Source organism: Chelmon rostratus, chromosome 12 (genome assembly GCF_017976325.1).
Source record: "Chelmon rostratus isolate fCheRos1 chromosome 12, fCheRos1.pri, whole genome shotgun sequence".
NCBI classification, from domain to species: domain Eukaryota; kingdom Metazoa; phylum Chordata; class Actinopteri; order Chaetodontiformes; family Chaetodontidae; genus Chelmon; species Chelmon rostratus.
The window spans coordinates 11,364,755-11,381,861 of NC_055669.1; the positions used below are offsets into that span (position 1 = coordinate 11,364,755).

Below are 17,107 nucleotides of genomic sequence, written 5' to 3' on the forward strand. Positions count from 1 at the left end.
AAGAGAGCATTTTGGGTGAGCTTGAACCCTTGTGCCCAGGGCAGGGTGTGGTTGCAAAACATCGGTGATGTAAAATGATAGTTTCAGTGTGAAAATGGCAACAGAAGGATCCACCGACTAACGTGAGCTCCTCGTTTGTTCCCTCGGGTGGAAACGAGATTCCAAACTGAAGCAGCTGTCGATCACTCGCAGCCTCTATCACCAGGATCAGATGAGCGAGGATCCAGCAGTGTATAACATCAGTACAAAACAGAGCAGTCAATTAAACGAAGAATTTATATTGGTGAGGTGTGTAAGTTTTAACCCTATCATTATCCTAGTGATAACCTCTCAGATAAACTTAGTAACCTTAGTAAGAGAGCGATGGGCTGTTATTTTAACAGCTCTTGAGAAGGATTGGAGCCATAAGATTCAGCTGGCAGAGATAATAATTGGCTGCAATTTACACCTAAGTGTAAAATGCTCAAAAAGACTCTGATTGAGCTGTTGCCGGTAAGTGGAGCAGAGTCTGAGCTTGCTTTGTGTCCTGATTCATGACAGACTGAAATTGGCAGCAGTCGAGGCTTTGATTGGACAATGCCAGTCAATGTCAGTTATTTCAAAAATTACCTCAGAAATTTTGCGCCTCTCAAAAAAGACACATGAGCATGTCTGAGCTCTTTGGGGGCACTTCACTTTTAGCTGTAATATGACTGAACCATGTGTCTCACAAGCTCTCAAACATCACTAATAACTGCACCCAAATTCATCGGCACGGGTGATGGAAATTAGTCTCTTGAAAGGGGCATGTTTTTGTTCTTTCTGGTTGTGCTGCTACACGGTGTGCACTACTTTGCAGTGTAAATGCTCTAAACATTCACCTCAAATAGCTGCCAAATACATCAGAGGTCATTGCATACATTTATCTTCAACATCAAGACTCAGATTACAATTATCCTATCTCAAAAAATGATATTACATAGAGACCAAAGCAGCAGTTGCAGACACAAAATTATAGAGAAGGAGGATTTAATTATGGGCGCTGACATAAAGTCACCCATCTGGCTGTAGGTCATTAGACCAATGCCTCTACCAGAAGGATCAATCTATGTGGAGGAAATTAAAGAGCAATTCTTGACCCTCACTACCACAGCCGAGGCGCCCATGAGCGAGGACTTTAACCTTAATTTGAAATAAGTAATATCTTCCAGATTTTCTAGTTTGATGTTTTAAGAGTCTTCATAATGGGTGAGGTGTGGTTGAAGGCTCAGAGTAAGTGGTCCGTGAGTTAGATTCTGTTGCTTATTACATCTTGTAGTGCATGAACACGTAATGGAGAACAAACTGGCAGCTTTTTCTCGGGTGATCCAGCCTTCAGGACGCGTACAAACCGTCTTGTGGCTTGCTCTTGGAAATCTTGCGCAGTCAAGGCTCTTAACTCCCATTTGAGACCCCAGGCTCTCTCATAGAGATGAAAAATTTATAGCGCCATCTCTAAATCCTTGCACGTAAAAATAGCTCCTCTGCTGCATTTAAGAATGGACTCCAGGTGATATTGACTTTAACCCATTTCTATCATTCACGCTCATCTCATCCTAGAAAGTAAACATCTTGAGCCCGTAAATGTTTTAAACCAGTGATCCCTACTAGACTGAACGTCTGGGGACGACACTCACAGATGAGTTTCCTCAAGCGGTTTTCATCGGTGGGACTCCTGAAATCGCCCCCTTCTACTTGAAGATGAAAAGCTGGGCATACAAAAGATTGCAACGCTTGTCTTCATCAAATGTTGGTTGTTTTCTGTGAACTGCCTCCGAAATAGAAAAGGGCCATCGGGGTGTGAGTGGATGTGCTGTGTAGCTGCGCTTCTTTAGAGCTTGATGGAGAAAACAGTCAAATTATGAAGCGAGTTGATTTAAAGGAAAGATTAAATCTAAGAAAACAATAACAGATGTCAGCGACAGAAGACTTTTGATAACGCAGGGAACAGCCAAGTGTTGCAGTGCAGCAATCTGAGGAAGAGGCCTCGCCTGAATCCTCGCACAAATCACACTTTGAAATCGCACCTTTGATTGTTTTCACAGCCGGAAGACGACCTGCTTGCTTTTTAGCGTCATCAGAGCCTCCAACACAAAGACCTGTAGAATGAGCCTGTGATTCTGATTGAGGAACTAATTACTACCAGAGCAGCACCCAATGGAGGGACTGTGAGTGTGCGCGCGTATTACTTACATTGTGGGGACCTAGAGTGTTTACACAGTCTCATTGTGTGGACTCACCTTGTTTATGGGGACAAAATTCAAGCCGCCATTAAGTAAATCATTCAATTTTAGGGTGAAGCCTTGGGTTAAGGTTAGGGTTAGAAAAGTAGTGGTTATGGTTAGGGTTAGTCTCCAGGAAATGAATATAAGCCTTTGGAACGTCCCCAAAAGTTATGGAAACCTACTATGTGTGTGTGTGTGTTTGTGTGTGTTTGTGTGTGTGTGTGGTATTTGCTTGTCAGCTGAAGATGGCTATCCATGTTCAAATTTTAAAGGTTGCAAAAGGTTAAAAAGTGTGCAGCAGCTTTTGTGCGGTGGACTCATTTTGCTTGTCTTCACGGTTTTGTGGCTGCAGACGAAATTAACTTTCCAGAAACATCCCCAAACCCTTTTGTCCCCTCGTTTAATTTAATGTCACATTACATACCTGTAATCACAAAACAATTCACAGCTGTACAGCGAGGCGGACTGAGAAACATGAAAATGGCTGACGATTTCATGCTGGGGTCAAACACTAGAGACACCATTTAACTGCATATGAAGAGTAAAGATGCTAGTCTCCTGATGGAGATAGCAACCACAAATAAATATTACACACATCAATCCTGATGAAAATGCAACATTATGGTCCTGCTGACTGCCGGTCTGGGTGTTTGAGATGCAAAGTACAAAAAATCACTTTTACAGGTTGAACTGTTCAAACATCACTCTGTATTTTGTTTGATTGTGCAGGGAAAAAAGCCCACCGTAACTTTTAATGATTTTCAAGACTGTACTTTTAATTCACCCGGCAGATTATTTCCAGAGTGACGTAAATTCACAAAAGTGCATAACAAAGTTAAAACATAGCTGTTCAGTTTTGTCTAGATGAGTTTTCTGAAGGCTGAAACAGATCTGGAGGGATGACAGCGTCACACGGGAACGTGGTTAAAAAATGAGCCTAAAGAAAATATGGCACACAAAGTAGCCTCATAAAGGAGCATTTCCTTTAGTATTAAAGGAAAACTGGAAATATGCTTATGTGCATTTGAGATGATTGATCCCATTCTCATGTCTGTACAATAAATATTAAGATAGAGCCAGATGGCTAACTTAGCTTAGCGCAAAGACTGTGAAACAGCTAGCATGGCTCTGTGCAAAGGAACCTTAATGTGCCTAGCAGCAACTCTAGTCTCTCTACTCTCACTAGTGAACACCACCACTTGTTTCTTTAATACATGCAAAAACCAACCTATTGCCCGGCAACTAGCTGAGACTCCGGAAAGTTTCTATCGAAGGCGAGAAGTACCACACAATCCACACCCCTCGTCAACCTGCTCATCAATGAGTTTTACATGTTTTGATAGGCAGAGATGATTACCTTTGTACAGAGCCAGGCTAGTCGTTTCCTGCTTTCAGATGTCATGCTAAGCTAAGCTAACCTGCTGCGTCATGTGTCCAAAAATTTGGATACGCAAAAAACTGAATAACTGGATTTCCCAACATGTCAAACGTTTCCTTTTTTACGTAATAAAATTACATATTGATGTTTTTGTGTATCATAACCAGGCTGGGTGGCGCCTCCTCCACTCTCCTCCCTCTCAGAGCCAGAGTGAGAACATTTCGGATGGAGCGAGACACTCTGAGCAGAAGCGCCTTCAGTCCGGCTCTGTACTCTTTCCGGATCAGGCAGTAGAGCACCGGGTTGAGACAGCTGTTGGCGTGAGCCAAGCACACAGTCAGTGGGAAGGCATAGGCCTGGGCATTGTAGAAGGCTTTGCTGAAGGGCACCAAGTCAAATTTGATGAGCACCCCCCACAGGGTGAGAGCCTGGTTGGGCAGCCAGCAGATGAAGAAGGACAGAACTACGATGGTGACGGAGCGGGTGACTTTGGAGCGGCGGCGGTGGCGTCCTTTCTCAGACTCCGACCTCTCTGTGACACTCCCGCTGACCACGCTGCCAACGATGCGCCGGCTCAGGATGAACCTCAGGAGGAGGAGGTAGCACACAGAGATGATGATCAAGGGAACCACGAATCCCAGGAGGACTTTCTGTGTTTGATAGAGTCCAAGCAGGACTTGAGGATCCCAGTGGTCTGAATCGGAGTCGGAGAACCTCACTAAGCACAGCTCGTCGTCCGTAGACACCTGTGAACACAGCGACGACAACCGGATGAGAGCTTGCTAAGCCAAATAGAAATGTGTTGGAGCAAATCAAATCAGGTAGTTCAGTCTCAATTCAACCAACCTGCACTGTGGTGGAGTAGAAGGCATGAGGCAGCGTCGCCACCAGCGACACCACCCAGATGGCCAAACTGGCCCATTTTGCACGAGCGGTGGCGATTCTGGGGCTGTGCATCTTCAGAGAGGTGACCAGGGAGCGGTAGCGGGTCACGCTCATGGCGGTGAGGAAGAAGACGCTGGCATACATGTTCAGGGTGGTGACTGAGCTCACGATCTTGCACATGACCCGGCCAAAGGGCCAGCGGAAGTCCAGCACCGTGTCCACGGCCCAGAAGGGCAAGGTGAGGACAAACTGGAGGTCTGTCAGCGCCAGGCTCATCACGAAGCAATCGACGGAGGAGTGGTGGTGGCCGCGGTGGCGGGAGTGGAGCAGGAAGAGTGCCAGGAGGTTACCCACAAGCCCCAGAACGCACACCACCAGGTAGACCAGAGCGATGACAACTCGCATCTGTCGAACACATGCAGCAGCATTTTAATGTTGTGCTTCTTGGAAAACAGGATTCAGCCAGAAGCTAAATGGACATTAAAGTGACAAAACAACACCTCTGAGCACTTTCTGCACATGTTGGGGTGATTAACAGTTTTAAAGGTTAATCCTTAAATAAACCTACTGCCAGGTTGGCGCTGTCTCCATGCTGGTCAAGCGAGGACTCCTTGGACAGGATGTGAAGCCAGCAGTTCAGTGAGAGGTTAAACGCTGGGGCTGCTCCCGTGGGGCTCACAAGTTTGAAGATTTCGCGTTCGTCCTCCTCTCCTCCGCACACGCTCAGGCCGCTCCGGGCTCCGGGCGCGCTGCCGTTGCTCTGCATGACTCCGCAGAGGAAAAGGCGACTTTTCTGTGGCTCAAACAAGGTCCTGCTCTCTCGGGCTAGCCTCCACAGTGTGGCTGCGCACAATCCCCATCGTCCTCGTCCTCGGCTCAAAGTCTCAGATCAGAGTTGCGTGATTCATCCGACTGATTTCTAAACTTAAACGCGTCTCTGCTCGCATGTTAGTGGTTTTTTCTTACAAGCGGGGAAAACAACCTGGGTGAGTTTTAAAAACTGATTGATCCGCGTCAGCCTACTAAAAGCGTCCAGGCTGAAGTCTGTGGTGATGCAGCCGCCTCTTCTGTCAGTGATGCTGTCGGCGTCCTGACACCGCAGGCTTTTATACTCGCCGCCGCTCCTCCGCCGCCCGGTGGCGCGCTGCTGCCGCGGCGCGCACATGGACGCTTCAGTATGCAGTTTTACAGTAGTGGTGTGATTAGTACAGCAGGGACGGAGCGCCGCTGATCACACCTCTGGTTCCAGACTCAATTAAAAGATGCAAGTAGATGTTCGTAAAGTTTTTTTTTTTATTATTTGTATCTGCTCTATTTTTATCTGATGATTCGTGCACATTCGTGTTTTGCGTTGTATGGTGCAATGATTTAGGTGTCTGAGAAGCTGTTCTGCAGAAGAGTCAGTGTTTTGTGAATTGTCTCTGCTCCCAGATAAATGGATTGTTAGCCTTTAAAAAATAGTCACAGTTACTCACTAATACACTATTTGTATGCTATAAGCTTGCTTTTCATTGTATGTTTCCCCCTTTGATGGATCCATCCAATCATGGCCTCTGATGTCATGTCCAAATATCATCTTTAATACCAAAGCGCCTGATGTGAGGGTAAATTATACATGCTGGTATTTTCAGAAAGGTTTCCTTATCGCACAAGGGTTTGCTCACATGCATCTGAAATGATGCACATCAGAGGAATGATAAATTAGATTTCCAACAGCTTTCAGTCTTTGTGAAGGAGCCAGAGAGAGAGGTGTGTGTGTGTGATTTATAGGTCACAATATTCACACAATGTCTCTCTCTGGTAAGCTGTGTGTGCATAAGAGAGAAAAATTCCATCAAAGTCATGTTCTGAAGCCCCAGCAGCCCAGACTGGACTCGCTTGGACAAGTCCTATCAAGCAGTTGGCAGCCTTTCACCCACGTTTGGGCTTTGCACAATTTGTCAAACCGCAATCCCTCATCAGAAAAGTGCTGCATCGGGCTCTGATTTAAAGTCTGAGGCGGTTTATTGTCACCCCTGTTTGTTTAAAGCAACTTCAAGTGAAAACAACACTGATTTCTTGACAGTTTCCTTCATTTCCTTTCACATTGCAACAATAACAGTCCTGACGTTCACTTACATTCTGTTGATCTTCCACTCAGAGGTGTCCAATTTCATCTTTGTTTGTCTTTGTTTGTCTGGGCACTCAGAAAACAAAGGGACGCTGACATGGTTCATGTCAGAGCGTGAAATATAGCAGCAGTGAAATAAAGCTTCATACATGCAATGCTCTAATTAGTAGGGAGGACAAAAAATAAAAATAAATAAGAAAAGAGAAAAATAATCATTAAATGTCTCAAATATCTCCATACTGAGAATCTTGTCTTTAAAACTTTCCCAAATTAATCCACCCAAGGTTCCTCTTAGCACTTAAAAGGAAAAATAATGATTTTTGCAAACTCTTTGGAGTTTCCTTTACCCCACTTGGACTTTCAGTTTTTTTCCATCATTGAGGCAGTAAACTGTGTAAATGCAAATATTTTTCTCCTTATACTTAGCATGCAAGAATATATGAATGAATGATCTTTTCCTCCTGTGAACTGCTTCCCCCTTCAGGTCGCAGCACCTCTGCTCAACTTGGACATGACTGATATGCTGATGTTCACAGCTTCTCCATCTTTAAGTCTCCCTTGCACCGCTGCAGCACACTCCTTGAAGCTGTCCCATTAATAATTCATTTCTGACTCCCCGTGTAGAAGCTGTACTTTTGCTTTAGGTTTGCTGAAATAATTTGGTTTTTGTTTTTAAATGGTTGTCCGGCCTCTTCAGTTCTTGTAACAGCTGGAGGAAACCGAGCTCTGGGAGGACTGTTATATGTAAAGGACACCTATTCTGGAAATGGAGATGCAGCTGAAGACACAACTGCAAACTTACCCAACAGAGACCCTCTCACCTGAGCATTAAACAAAATCCCAACATTCGTAGCCATGCTAGAGGCCTGGCCTTAGGAATAGCAATGTTGGTTAGTTACTTTGGTTCAGACTGAAGTATCTCAACAACTGTTGGATGGATGGCCTTAAAATTTGGTACATATGATCTCCAGTTGGTCCCCAGATGGTCCTGTGACTTTTCCTCCAGTACTCCAGTATCTTGCGGTTTTCACTGAAACTTCTAAGACTGATTGCTTGGTTTGCCAGATTTAGTCTACAGAAGTATCTGCATGCCCTTTGAAAAGCTAATACACCTTGGACCTTGGATATATTCCTCGGTGTTAGCTTCAGCACTCCCTGCAAACTGTATTGCAGTAAAATTTTAATACATACAGTATGCAAAGAGCATCTTGTTGGACTGACCTCAAGTGAGTTCAATTTATTGCAGTGAGCAGACGCTGCTCGTTTCAAAAATAAATCCACTCTCCCTTCTTGCTCCCCTGTTTCCACTCTGTCACTTTCCTCCCTCTCAATAAAGGCAAAAAGCCAAAGAAATAATCTTGAAAAAAATAAATAAATCCACACTGATGTTGCCTCAATTGGCCAGGAAGGCATCGAGCTCATGAAATATAGCACACTACATCTACTGTATGTGTGTTGCTGAATATGGACAGAGATGAATTACCGTTGCCTGTTCGCTCTGTGTTTTGAGATACACATTTTGTCCCAGAAGTACAACTGAGATCCTGTGAGGTAGATAAACTGTCTGAATTACGATGTAATATGGAGAGGAACAGAGATGAGTGGATGTTATTCTTCTGGACAGACATTACGTTCATTACCGCGCCAGTGACACAGAGACAGAGATTACAAGTGAAGAGTTTAATGGATGAACTCCTTATAAAAACAACAGCTTCAGTCATGATCCCTCTAATGCTTTACATTATGGCATGTTTTGCAACATTTTCCTTAATCCCACTTAACCAGCCAATGATTATATCTCCACATAAATAATAACAAGAAAGAAACTAAGATATGAGATCCATGTTCCCAAACTGACAGCTGGCATCAAAGTGAAGCTTACATGGAGTTTTTATTTAAGTGACAAGTCATCCAGCAACTTTTGCCAATGAAATAAGTTAGAATTTTACCTCAAATTGGACACATGACATTACAAAAAGACCCTCTGGCGTTTCCATAATGAAGTAAACTTTTTATTCTCTTGTGCTTTGTCAGTATTGCACCAAATTATCACAAAACGCAACTCAAATCATGTCTGACAAAGTTTTTCAACATTTACATTAAAAGCAAACAATGAAACACAACAGTGAATATACATTTGTGTTGTTTTACAGATCGCACATGCCTACGTCTTGCAGTGGTGCGTCAGCAATATAATAGATGCCCCCCTCCAGCTCCCTGAGGCACTGTTTTCCAAAGCAGAAACAAAAAATTGCATCTGTTTGGATGAACTCCTCACCGACCTCCATCTGAGTGGGTGAATTTCAGTTCTTAAAAAATCTTTTAACCAGCTGTTTGTGTGCTGAAGCAGATTGCAAACATAACACCTCAGTCAGTCCCTGAAAAAGCAATCAAACTGCTCATTGAGATGCTGCACTTGACGGCAAGCCTGCAGGCCTTGGCTACATCTTTCCTTTTTGGGGCCCCAAAGGAAATTAGTGATTGTCCCTGTGCCTGGCTTCCTGGTGGCAAGAGAATGTGAAGTCTACTGTGGGGAGATGTGCCCAGGGTCAGAGCTTCTTCATCAGGCTGCCCAGGTCCTCAAATCCCCTGAAGACGGAGAGGAAAGGAAGAGGAGGGACGTCTTGCACTTCATCCGTCGACTGCAGGGAGCGTGATGGCACTGTAGGGTAACACGGCGGAGAGAAGCGAGTGTGGGTTTGTGTGTGTTAGAGAGACAGAAAGTTTGAGTGTGTGTGTGTGTGTGTGTGTGTGTCTGCAAACCTTTGGTCTGTGTGTACTCTCTCTGGCTGAGCTGGCTGTAAGGTTCTGGCTGAAGATTTGAGGAAATGAGCAGGGAGAAGGAGAGGAGCAAAACCTGGACATAAATGCAGACAGCACAGAAAACGGAGGCCAGCGGGAAAAAGAAGACAGGGAGTTGTTAGACATAACCTGCACGCAATTTTGTAGAAAAGATGGGTGCAGGTGCTATTCAAACATTTAACTCTATTAAAATCTTAAAGGTAAACACAGCAGTGGAGCATGAGCAGTGGTTTTAATGATGTGCTCAGCCACCGGGCCACATCTATCATTTAACTGCTGCAGATTATGCCGTCTGAGCAAATTCTCCACGGTGTAAATTAATGTAATGTGTTATACATCTCACCAGGATGCAGGTCCCTCTGTGCGCTGTTTTGCTGGAGCTGTTAGGACGGAGAGCCTGTAGCCGACTTAGCTGCTCCAACAGAGCGCTGCAATACAAATACAGACAGGAAGATGAAAGAGACTGTAAAATTTCCACGAGGGGCCACCGGTTCCTCGAAACATAGACATCATCTTTCAGCGTCTGTGATCACTGGCAACTAAAACAACAAAAGGAAGAGCATGGGCCATGAAAGCGTGTTTCACGCAAAACCCTCTTCCCTCGTTTTATTTCAGCTCGCTGCAGAACTCTGGCAGCATCAGGAAGAAAGAAGCACAATGAGACGACAGGATGGAGCGGAAGCAAAGTCCGAGAACGCTGTGTGAGGCTTTAAAATTGGATGGGCTTTGTATTCTGGTCATTTCGCCCTGAGCCTCCTCAGTCCTGATTTTAAACCAACAGGATTTTTCTTAACCAGGTTGCCAGCATCGAGGGGAGGGGGGCAAAATCAATAATCAGGATCAATAAACCACTCACAGACAACAAGCAGCAAAGGCACAAAAGAGGGAACGAGGCATGACTGACAAATCCAGATGAGATAAAAAGCGAGACATTAAAATATTCAAGACACTACTTTAAAGGGTGTTTGGTTTATCTCCTGTGTTTGAGATTATGCCCACAATTTTACATGAATTATAAATACTGAAAACATTGATGCAGAGCTGCATTTGTAGTACTGTTGGCTCAAGATCTTAACCTAGCCACTTTCAATCATAGCTTAGTCACCATACCTGGTGATGGATCTCAACCTGGGCGTCATGATCCGTGCTCTGCACGCCTGGTTTTTGTTGAAGATTACCCTTGTGTGTTGTCTTTGTCTGGTTTTTTGTCACTTCCTGTGTTATTTTGAAGGCTCAAGTTATGTTTCTTAGTTCGCTTTACTTCCTGTGTTTTCCCGCCCTTGTGATTGTCTAATGTGTTTCACCTGCATGTCATTAGTGTTCCTGCCTTGTGTATATAAGTCTGTGTCTTCCCCCCAGTCTTATTCGGGTCGTTGTCTGTGTCACCTTGCTGTTTGCATTACCCCAGTTGTCACTGTTATCCTGTTGTCAGAGATCCCTTGTAGTACCAGAATCTGTGTGAGCACATTTGTGGTTGTTGTCTTTGTCCATGTAAGTGTTTGTTAGTCTTGTCTTAGTCTGTGAATTCCTTGCCTTGCCCCATACATTTAATAAGTGCTTTTCCATGTGCTGTCTTTGTCCACGTCCAGGTTACGTTTCATGTAAGTGTGTTTCTAGTGTTGTCTTAGGCATTCCATGTTTTATGTTAGCGAGTGTCTAGTCTTGTCCTTGTCTATAGTCATGCCACATTTTACATAAGTAAGTTTTAGTATTGTCTTAGTCTCAACCATGCTCCGTAGTGTTTGTTTTGTGTTTCTGTGTAGCGTTTCCATGTGTTGTCTTCGTTCTCTGTGTAAACACATTTACCCTAGTGTGTGTTTATTCTTAGTTCCCTGAGTTTTGGTTTTCTTTGTTAAATATATTTAATTTATATCTGTGCCCCTTGTGTCTGCATTCGGGTTTAGCCCCTTAGTTCCCCCTTAAAGCCACACTTTCCTGACACTGGGTGGGCGATCTTACAAATTGACCCTTTTGAAGCTGCTATTGATACTCTACTCCGGATCTCGCCATGTGTTGAGGTGGCGTGCACAAGGCTGTAGCGAGAACCATACTGGTCACCGTTCAAAGAGCTGGGAGGGTGCCATTTTTTTTCTGCCTCTCAAAAACCAAAAAACGCAGGCACAGACATAACAAACTGCTGCTGTTAGCATGTCCACCTAACTGCCTGCAGTAGCAATGCAGTATTACTTCCAAAGCCAAGGAGCACATCATTAATTCACTACAATATTTTAGTCCTTACAGGTTGCAATAAAAAAGGTTCTTCTGCATGGATCATCAGCTGGTGAGGGTGTGACCTTTTTACCTGAGACATTCAGCTTTAGCTTCAGTCTTTTAGCACTAAATTAGAGCTATATGTAACAATCAACTCAATATTTAAGACACCATCATTGTAAACTATAGTCATGCCATATGAGAACAGAAAGCAGGGCTTAGCAAGGTCAGCTGATCAACTGTTTAATTAATTAGCCAATCAACGGAATTATTCATTTAGGTCAGGATTAAACAAAAATGACAACATTCAATGGTTGCACTGCAAATTGAGCATCTCTGTGTTTTGGACTGCTGGTCAGCTATTTGAAAACGTCGCCTTGGGACAAACGGATCAATCAGTAATGATACTAGTTAGAGTCGGTTAGCAACCCTTGTGTGCTCACTGGACAACTCACGTGTTGGTCTCCTCCAGCTGCTGGATCCGTCTCTGCAGCTCGAGGTTGTTAGCGCTACATGCAGACATCCTATAGAGAGAGGGGGAAAATAATCAGGATTAGGAAAGAAGGGTATCAAATAACGCTGTGTTATGATGTTTCCCCTTCGTGTCTCTCTTTACCAATATCCGTCTGCCGAGTGTTATCTCGGACCCCATTCTGTCATCCAGTGCATCCGCCTCCCCCCTTACCCCCGCGTCTTCTGCTGTTTCTCTTGTTTATTTTAGTCTCTGTGAGTCACCCTCCTTTATGGCCCACTGACTCAGCTGAAGAGCCACGAATGATCCTGTTGATCATCCCTGTTGATACGCTCTGCCTACAGCTGAATTAGTTACTGATGAATGCTGACTCTGCTCTCATCTCACAATCGCACCTCCAGCTTGAATGCAGTGTCCATTTTGAGGCCCTGCTGTAAGAAACTTAATCAACTGTGCATTAACGTTTGACAGGAGGCCGGACCAGACAAAGTTGTCTCAGATTTAAGATATGTGTTCATGGATTCAGGTGGAAGACGCCATGCTTTTTGTCTTTATGGATTTTGTCCATCTCTGAACCTCCAAACCTCTCTGATTTCAAACTCAAATTTGGGTCCCGGCACCTCCACACAGTCAGATGGTTCCCTTTTTCTGAGATAAATCAGCGATGGAGGTTCAGAGGCCAGTGGGGCAATGAGAGTCACCTGAAGCTCAGTATCAGTAAGATCAAGCAATCAAATGAGCAACTCAATGGAGGCTAATGGACTATCGGGATCTGACACACATATAGAGTCATGTGGGTGAATTGCTGCCCTTTTTTTGAGGAGTCTCTCAATATACAGTATTAATGCAACTACAAGCTCTACCACCCTGCATTGTTTGTGGAGGTGTTATGAGGCGGCAGAGCCAACGTGGGGGAAGCAGGCAGGATTAACAAATTTGGTGACTGGCTGTGTGGTAGGGCTCAATCTGCACAGCCTGGAGGTAAAGGAGGAGGAGGAGGAGGACTAAACTGAGCTCCATCTTGGCAAAAACCTCCAACCCCTCTATTGTGAGATGCTGAATGTACGCAGCAACTTCAACTTCCACTTAACACCCCACCCCCCTTAAGCTGCTCTTCTGTGGTGATCACAGAAAGAAAGCTTTCAGCTGCTCTGTTTAGGTTAAACGTGTTCTGATTCATGTTCTGAGACTGTTCATGCATTTTATGGCGGTCCATAGCCGCCTTTTATTTCATGTATGCTATTATGAACATGTTTGTTATGCTAGACTGTATGCAGGAGGTCACAATATGTGTTGTTTGCAGTCAGGGTGATTACAATGATTTGTGTGTGTAGAGCCTCCCTCTGGAGTTTTTGGTGATGTGGACGGTTATGTTTACATCCTGATCTGCTTTGTGAATACTCCTTTGAATACACAAAAGTATCACTGGAGCTTCTGTATGTATGAATAAAAAGTCTTTAGCTATGTACATACTGCAAATGTAATGACACTCCCGTCAGTGCTTATTATTAAATGTTTGCATGCTAGTAAGAGCATCACTGTGGCTGAGTACAGCCGCACAGAGCAGCTACAGTGGATTGGTTGTAGACTTGTTACCAAGCGTGTTTACATGCCTGGGCTATTTGTGAGCCTACAGCCCTCTGTGAACACTGGCTCTACTCAATAACCTGACACCATACATTTCTTATTGTTTGTGCTTAAAAAAAACAAAAAAGTTTGTCCCAGTCATCTAATCCACATTTTTTCAGCCATATTCTCACGTGGAGGTGAGAATTCTCAGAGTTCCTTAATCGTAGTGAACAATATCAGGGGAAGTAAAAATCTGCAGGGTCCTTGTAATAACTGTATTGTTTCCGTTACTTTGGTGCTGAATCCCTGAATTAACTTTGTGTCCAGCTCTGTGAAGCTCATTTAAGAATCTGGTCTTTCTTTGTGTGGTCAGCCATGACAGCTGCCACAACTCAGCATTTTTTTATTCCAAACAGGCCACTGCTGTTGCTGTGAATTTCCTGTGAGCCCGAGGAGCTTCACCAAGGAAAGACCTGATTAACGCCAGATATCAGCAAGTAAAAAAACTTTCTGGAACTGTTCTGCATCAGCAAGGATATAAATTAGTAAAATGGACTTTTACTAATGATCTATCCATGCAACAGTTTATTAAAGTTCATAAAGTGCCTGACAAAACAGCCTCGTTATAGAGTGCCTCTGGGCACAACAAATGGTTACAGATAAAAGTCATCATCTGAGCCGAGGTGCGCAGAGATAATGTTGTGTTGCGTGAGGATGCTGAGCTCTTACCTTCCCTCCAGACTGTCGACGTATTCCCTCCTCTTCTTCCGACTTTCTTGAGCTGAGTGCTTGTTGCGGATTTTCCGCCGGATCTTCTTCAAAACCCTCTCTTCAAACTTGTCAGCGAGATGAAACACATGGGGGGAGAGAGCCGAGACAGAATGAAGAAGAAAAGGGTAAGTGAGGACAAACTGGGTTGGGGGGGCTGGCACAACTGGCAGAGGTTTTGTAACTGGGGATACAGATTTAGACGTGTGGCAGAGAGAGAGGATGTGTATGTGTGTGTGTGTGTGTGTGTGTGTGTGTGTGTGTGTGTGCCCTACATACATTTAGGTGTGTGTCTGGTTCATGTACCTTGGACAGGGGGAGTTTGCTGGGTAAGTTCACTCCTTCTTTAGCCAGAAGCTTCTTCTCATCCTCATTAAGTACAAGCTCCTGCAGGGAATGCTGGGGGATTTGCTGCGCCTGTGGACCAGATGGACAGAATATTTCAGTTACAGTAACTCACTGGGCAGCTTACCCAAAGAAGACGCTTTCGCTTCTGTTTATTTGGTGCAAAGGGTGCTCTCTTGAGACAGAATTTCAAAGAAATATTCAGCTCTTCTCTCCATACCGTCTGTCCCAGGTTGGACAGCAGCAGATCCTTCACTGTGAGAGTCTGGGTGGACGACAGAGGGGAGGTTTGGTTCGTAGAGAGGGAGCATGTGATGCCAAGCTGCTCATGGAGGTCAGAGGACTCCCAGCCTGCACATCAAAACAGCGGGAATCACAAAATCACCTCCAAGCCCTCCAAATGTTAAGGTCGCTGCCTGCGTCTTAAGTTTGAACTTTGTGACTGCTGCACCCTGCTGTTCTTGAGAAACCACCCTTAGCAACACACCTGCACATCTGGTGCGCATCTTGTTTACTCAGTCAATTTTGAAGTATTTTCAGCATTGAGGCGTGAATAATCTGCAACGTGAAAGGGGGCCCTTATTCAAAAGCTGCCCTGAAAAGATTATTTCCTCTCGTGATGAATGATAATTCCACACTTTTATCCTTTATCAGTGCTCAGAAATGGGAAAATCTATTCATTTGCCCTTTGAAAAAATCTTTAGCTGTCAAAAGGCTCAGTCAGTAGCTCTCATTATTCTGCAAAAGAAAGCATAAATGGATAAATTGCCTTGGTTAACAGCTATCATTTGTGCCAACATTTCTGGTCAGCATTGAAACAATCTCATGTTTCACAGCTCACCCTGTTGCTAGGTTTCACATGTTTCTTGCCAGTATAAAATACCAGTGTTTCATATCTTAATTTCCCTTTTTATTGTGAATCAAGTCTTACCTAGATCTATGGAAACGTAAGGCGAGCCTTCATTTGTTGATGGCCGGTTCTCCAGAGGCAGAGGCGGAGGGAAAGACTGTGTGTCAAAGTCTGGAAAAGCCGTGCAGGAGGGTGTGTTGAGGCTCTCTGTGAGATCTGTCAAGTGATCCTCGTTGATGCCGCTGTCAGCGGTGCAGGGTGACCACAGGGGGGACGCTGTAGCAGAGGAGGAGTCACTCCCACCTAGCAGGGCGTCCAGGAAGTCATCAGCAGTGCTTCCTTCAGGGCTCAGGGTCTGTGGAGGAGGAGGGTATGTATACATCATCCCTCTTTCTAATCAGATAATCATATTCCTGTACACGAACACAGCACAAAGACCACCCCATTCCTTAAATTCATTTGCCGGTGTCGGTCAAGGTTGCAGCCATACAGGAGAGCACAGTTCGAATGTAAATGAGCTCCCGTATCTCCTAAGATTCAGCTCAATAACATTTGACCCTAGCTGAGAACACACGTCACACTCAGCTGTCAGAGTTACATTTTCAATGAGATTCAGTGAATTTGTTGTTGAGACAATGTTGTCCCCAGCGTGACTATGCTCAGAAGCAAATTGTGCCGAATGACCACCGTACTCACGTCATGAATCGTGATAGTCCATGGCTGGTTGCTGTGGCAACCGACAGTTTCATCTGTGTTCTTGAGCAGGAGGTTAGTGAAGTCCATCCCACCATGTGCCTGAAAAGAAGAACTACTCTGAGCAATGGGTTTAAAAGTCGAGGCACTCCTCAGTCTCTCAGATGGAAACCTGTTTATGACTAATATCTTCAGTCTGGGGTGTTGTAAACTCATGTTGCTCAATCCCACACTTGCCCTCGATAAAGTATCCGTCTATCAATACACTGCAATCTTTTACACTCTTATTTTTCATCAAACACACTCAGCCTGAATCATTCTACACACAAACAGTAGTCGCACCCAGTTCCCATTTCAAATGTGTCTTACCTTTTCTGTCGTCAGCGCCATATTTCCAACATTAAAGCAGCAGCTGATGAAATAACAGCGAAACGATGCAGCGGGAATAAAAACACACAACCAAATCAATAGATTACTCTATGCGGCTCTGATGTCTAGATGGGAAGCCTGAGTCTCTTGCAAGGGACAAAGTTGAAATGCCAATATCACACAATTGCATTCCCCAAACCCAGCTGATCATCGTCCAATCTGGTGTTCAGCAGACGGCCGAGACAGCCAATCAGCTTAGAAGGAAGACTCACTGGCTCATTAGTTACTCAAAGCTGCTCACAGGTATAGCCTACAATGACCTTTGACGTCATCATGACAAGTCAGGATTGATGACTTGTGTGGTTTCACATTCATTTTTTCTTGAGCAGGGTTGATTTACAGCTCTTTTTTA

At 44.4% G+C, this 17,107-nt stretch overlaps 2 protein-coding genes across 2 annotated transcripts; both read right to left on the bottom strand.

The window, feature by feature from the left end:
* Window positions 1-3,755: 3,755 nt before the first annotated feature.
* On the bottom strand, window positions 3,756-5,272 carry LOC121615429 (relaxin-3 receptor 1-like). Its single transcript, XM_041949784.1, has 3 exons — window positions 5,075-5,272; window positions 4,468-4,911; window positions 3,756-4,367 (listed from the first exon to the last, which is right to left on the bottom strand). The coding sequence occupies exons 1-3, from the start codon at window positions 5,270-5,272 to the stop codon at window positions 3,756-3,758; spliced, it is 1,254 nt and encodes a 417-aa protein (XP_041805718.1).
* A 3,893-nt stretch (window positions 5,273-9,165) lies between these two features.
* Window positions 9,166-16,716, bottom strand: LOC121615592 (cyclic AMP-responsive element-binding protein 3-like protein 3-A). The gene is made up of 10 exons (XM_041949978.1): window positions 16,696-16,716; window positions 16,330-16,428; window positions 15,715-15,988; window positions 15,004-15,134; window positions 14,718-14,855; window positions 14,400-14,506; window positions 12,085-12,153; window positions 9,762-9,846; window positions 9,380-9,473; window positions 9,166-9,278 (listed from the first exon to the last, which is right to left on the bottom strand). Exons 1-10 carry the CDS (start codon window positions 16,714-16,716, stop codon window positions 9,166-9,168), a joined length of 1,131 nt encoding a protein of 376 aa, XP_041805912.1.
* Window positions 16,717-17,107: the final 391 nt, after the last annotated feature.

Excerpts from the sequence above, each read along its gene's own strand:
- LOC121615592 (XM_041949978.1), bottom strand. The coding sequence starts at position 16,716 with ATGGCGCTGACGACAGAAAAG. Across the intron at positions 12,154-14,399 it reads GTCGACAGTCTGGAGGGAAG|GATGTCTGCATGTAGCGCTA; the intron begins GTAAGAGCTCAG and ends CTCTCTCTATAG. Across the intron at positions 9,474-9,761 it reads ACAGAGGGACCTGCATCCTG|GTTTTGCTCCTCTCCTTCTC; the intron begins GTGAGATGTATA and ends ATTTATGTCCAG.
- LOC121615429 (XM_041949784.1), bottom strand. The coding sequence starts at position 5,272 with ATGCAGAGCAACGGCAGCGCGCCCGGAGCCCGGAGCGGCCTGAGCGTG. Across the intron at positions 4,912-5,074 it reads GAGACAGCGCCAACCTGGCA|ATGCGAGTTGTCATCGCTCT; the intron begins GTAGGTTTATTT and ends TGTGTTCGACAG. Across the intron at positions 4,368-4,467 it reads TCTACTCCACCACAGTGCAG|GTGTCTACGGACGACGAGCT; the intron begins GTTGGTTGAATT and ends CTGTGTTCACAG.